Source organism: Crocodylus porosus, unplaced genomic scaffold (genome assembly GCF_001723895.1).
Source record: "Crocodylus porosus isolate Cpor-Errol unplaced genomic scaffold, CroPor_comp1, whole genome shotgun sequence".
In the NCBI taxonomy this organism is placed as follows: Eukaryota; Metazoa; Chordata; order Crocodylia; family Crocodylidae; genus Crocodylus; species Crocodylus porosus.
In genome coordinates this window covers 7,197,519-7,201,284 of record NW_017728926.1, presented here as the reverse complement: position 1 = coordinate 7,201,284, position 3,766 = coordinate 7,197,519, and the positions used below count along the sequence as shown (strand labels likewise).

The following is a 3,766-nucleotide window of genomic DNA, read 5'->3' as shown; positions in this document are numbered from 1 at the left end:
AGAGGGGAGGGGAGGCGAGCTAGTGGCTGGGGTTTGCCCAGCCCCTCTACTCCCCAGTCTCCTGCCCTTTAGCTCACGCTGGGCAAACCCCAGCCAGCAGCTCATTCCCCCTCCCCCTTCCTTCCTGCAGACAGCACCAGACCTTCGGGGGTGGGGTGGGGTGGGGTGGGGCAGGGCAGGGCTGGAGAAGAGGGGAAGTTCCTTGGCTGCAGATAGGCTCCTGCAGGCAGGCTGGATTCCCACCTCCACCAACCCAACAGGCAAATATCTGTTGGGGGTGGGGAGGGGTACTCTAACTAGTGGCGCTTTATGTAAAGTGCCATGAGTTACAGCAGGGGCCTGCACATCTGTCAGTGCCCACAGTTTCCCTCTGCTCTCCTAGCCTTCTCCCCTGTGCCTTGATTTTTTCCAAGCAACAGATACTGTGTTAGAAGTGCCTTTCCAGCACCACCCCTTTGATGTGCAGATCAGTCTACCTAGTTGGTAACTAGCAGAAATCGATGCTTTATGTCAGAGCTCTGAGAAAAAAATGAATGTAGAAATACTAAATTCCTGGATAGTCTTGATCTAGGGCAGGTGCCCAAGTAACCAGGTCCTGTGACTTATTCAACAGCATGGGGCACTATTTCCTGTGTGAATGTATACCACAAAGAGGAGTTTATACTGTACCCAAGGAAATGGCTTCCACTGGATTGAGGGGAGTAGAGAGGACTTCTGGGGAAGGCTTAAATCCAATCTTCGGCAAAGAGAAAAAAAGCTGGATTTTAAAAATATATTAATACATATTAGAAAAAAATAACAGCTGGAAAAGTGTTGAACAAACTCTTGTACACTTGGAAGAGAAAAAAGACTCTGATCCTGAGGGACTGAGCACCCATGGATGACTACGCAATTAATGCACCTTTTAGATATACAATATATTTCAGGATATCAGCAACGGTTGGTGTGTTCACACTTTACCTGGGGTCCCTTTCAGAAATTCAGTTCCAGTGAAACTTCCAGGACCAGAGTTCAGGGTTTTGTAGTAAATAGTTTCAGTAGACAGTAGAAATAGTACATATTTTCATGTAGAGACTAAAACGATCCTGAAATTTCTTGCACCAATCCAGCTTAGCTCTTGTAACTGCTTAAGTAGGAGCAATCTTCCATTTTTCTTCAGGTTTAACTTGGCTTTTTTCTTTAGTGAGTTAATGCAGACACAACTCTGGCCATGAAGAGGACTTTGTATGTTTCTTTAATGTCTCCTTTTAAGGTTAGCGTAGCTGTTGCTGTCAAAGGATGAGCCGGCTACAAAAAAAATGCACCAAGCATGTGAGATGGCCTTTATCTAGAGCAGAATGACAGCACAGGTTTGTCTAAATGAAACCTAAATGATTTCAATGATCACATGTGCTAGTTATGGTTATGGATGATCACAGCGCTAACCTCTGCAAGTTCCTCCAATTCTGAATACCACTGGTTCATACTAACTTTGGTCTTTACTGTGCTAACCCTTCTGTGACAATGTAAAGCAGGGATAACTGGTGGTTTTTTAGTGTGACACAGATAGCATTATCAGGTTGCAACCATGATATACTGTACAACTAGCTGGGTGTGGCAATGACATGGTATGTGGAAGTGTGGATTTGGGAAGGAAAAGGCCCTTTACCCCTGTGTTGGTGGTGGCTATTGTGTAACAGGCCAGCTCTGGTCAGCAAAAGGCACTGAGTCAATTCATCTCTAAAACCATGATCTCTATTGCCTGCTGCACAGAATGACACATCAGGTTAATTCTGAATTATGCCCGTCACCCCGCCATTCCACACAGACCTCACTGCAGGGCGGCCGAGGAGGATCAGAATACAAAGACGAGTCGGAGGCAATCCAAGTGCCCCAGGATGTTCTGAACGTACATCAAGACTCTGCTATACTCATGAGGCACATCATAAAATGAAAAATCATGAGGTATGTCATAAAATGAAAAATCAAATTAACAGAGAACAACAATGGAGACAAGAGCATTTAAAAAAGGGGTCCATAGGTGACAGCCTGGGTGTTGTGGAGGCATCATGCTCTTCAATCTGGCTCTGCTACGATATGGTTGGGAGCAGCATTGAAAAACTAGTGTGAAGTGGTTTACTAAATTACTTGCCCTCTTGGCAGTAGGACAGGAGCAGCAGCTTTCATCTATTAATAACAAACTTTTAGACGATAGATACAAAGATTTCAGCATCCCATAAAAACTAGGGGACAAATGATTGTGCCCTTTCTCTTATCTCAGAAATGGATGAACTGAGGCAGAGGTTAGGTAACAAGCTCCCAAGGTCATGGTCCCTGGCATCTGTTCCCATGTGGGTGCCCAAGCCTACCTATAAACATACTCTAATCTGTCTAATAATTCACCCCTAAAACTGGAAGCCCATGCGCATTCATACAAATAAAACTCAAATTCACTGTTTATTGTCCTAAATTCTGTCATAACTAACTGCACTGCTGCCCTCCAAGATGTGCTCCTGTGCTGACACTCAAAGCAGGTGTGAACAGACTGTGGTTAATTATTCAGTTAATTATTATTTTCTCAGCCATATCCTTTGGAAACTGTAACTTACATCAAAGTCGGCAGGTGGCACCCAAGAAACACTAATGCATTTTGTCTGCCCATGATCAACTGTTCCTTTTATAGGCTCAACAGTAAATCCCTTCTGCTGCAGGAGTGCCAGGCCATCCAGACTGAACTCAACATTCTGCAGAAACAACAGGAAAAGTTAGTTACTGAGAGCAGACAGCTAGAGCCAATTCAGTTTCTGGCTGTGAAACCTCTGCTCAAAGGCTGCATCACCCCAGTGTTACAGAACTGCTTTCCAGTTGCCAAATCTCTTGTGTTTTTGCTTTTTGAAAAGTAGCTCATTTCATATGTTCAGTTGCCATGAAATAACTATGGCTAGGAGGAGACAGCCTAAAGATGTTTAAAACTGCTCTTTTCCCAGAGTGTTATTTGCTGGAAGTACAGTCTGTTCCATTAAACAACCCAACCTCCAATAGCTGTGGCTTAGCATGAACTAATATTTGCTTTTGAAAATGAACATAACTGTCATCCACAGCTCTTTGTTACTAGCATGAGTGCTACTAATTTGTAGGCCTGTGCAAAGCGGCTAGTATTCGCTTTGGATTCGGCCAGTTCAAGGGACAGTGATTCGAATCACTGTCCTGAATTGATTCAGCCAAATCTGAATCACGCAGGCCCATCCCCCTGCCCCTCTCCTAGCCTGGCAATGGCTGCCCTGCCTGCCCCAGCTCCAGCACTTTGGAAAAAGAAGGCCCCACTCAGTGGGTGCTGCCAGGTGGGGGGGGTGTGATCCCTGCTGCCCCTGCTGTGTGGGGGGCTCTGCATGAGCCCTCCAGCCTCCCCCCTTGCTGTCCCAGCCCCCACCACCCCATGGCTGCCTCACCCACCCCAGCTCCAGCCCTTTAAGACAACCTCCCCCGCCCCCCAAATCCCCAAACTCACCTGCCTGGTGGGGGGGTTGATCCTCACTGCCTCCCACTGCTCCGTGCTGCATGGGGGGTATTGCATAAGCCCCCCCAAAGTGCCAAAGCTGCTGCAGGAGCTGGTGACTCCAGAGTTTTTTTGGTTTTATTTTTCTTAAAGGGCCAGAGCTGGGGCAGGTGGGCAGCCACTGGGGTGGGGTTGGGGGAGCAGCAGGGGTTGGGGGGCTCATGGAAGAGCCCCCCATGCAATGTGGGGTAGTGAGGGCAGCAGGGATCACCCCCCCTTCCTGGCAGCACC

At 47.1% G+C, this 3,766-nt stretch overlaps 1 protein-coding gene across 1 annotated transcript in view; it reads right to left on the bottom strand.

Annotated features, from left to right (window-relative positions):
- Window positions 1-580: 580 nt before the first annotated feature.
- CFAP74 (cilia and flagella associated protein 74) overlaps window positions 581-3,766 on the bottom strand; it is a 100,718-nt gene continuing 97,532 nt past the window's right edge. Inside the window, exons 37-38 of the mRNA XM_019541291.1 lie at window positions 2,589-2,723; window positions 581-1,287 (exon numbers count right to left, since the gene is read on the bottom strand). Coding sequence (XP_019396836.1) covers window positions 1,180-1,287; window positions 2,589-2,723 — 243 coding nt within the window. The 3' untranslated portion in view covers window positions 581-1,179. The remainder of the gene's footprint in view (window positions 1,288-2,588; window positions 2,724-3,766) is intronic.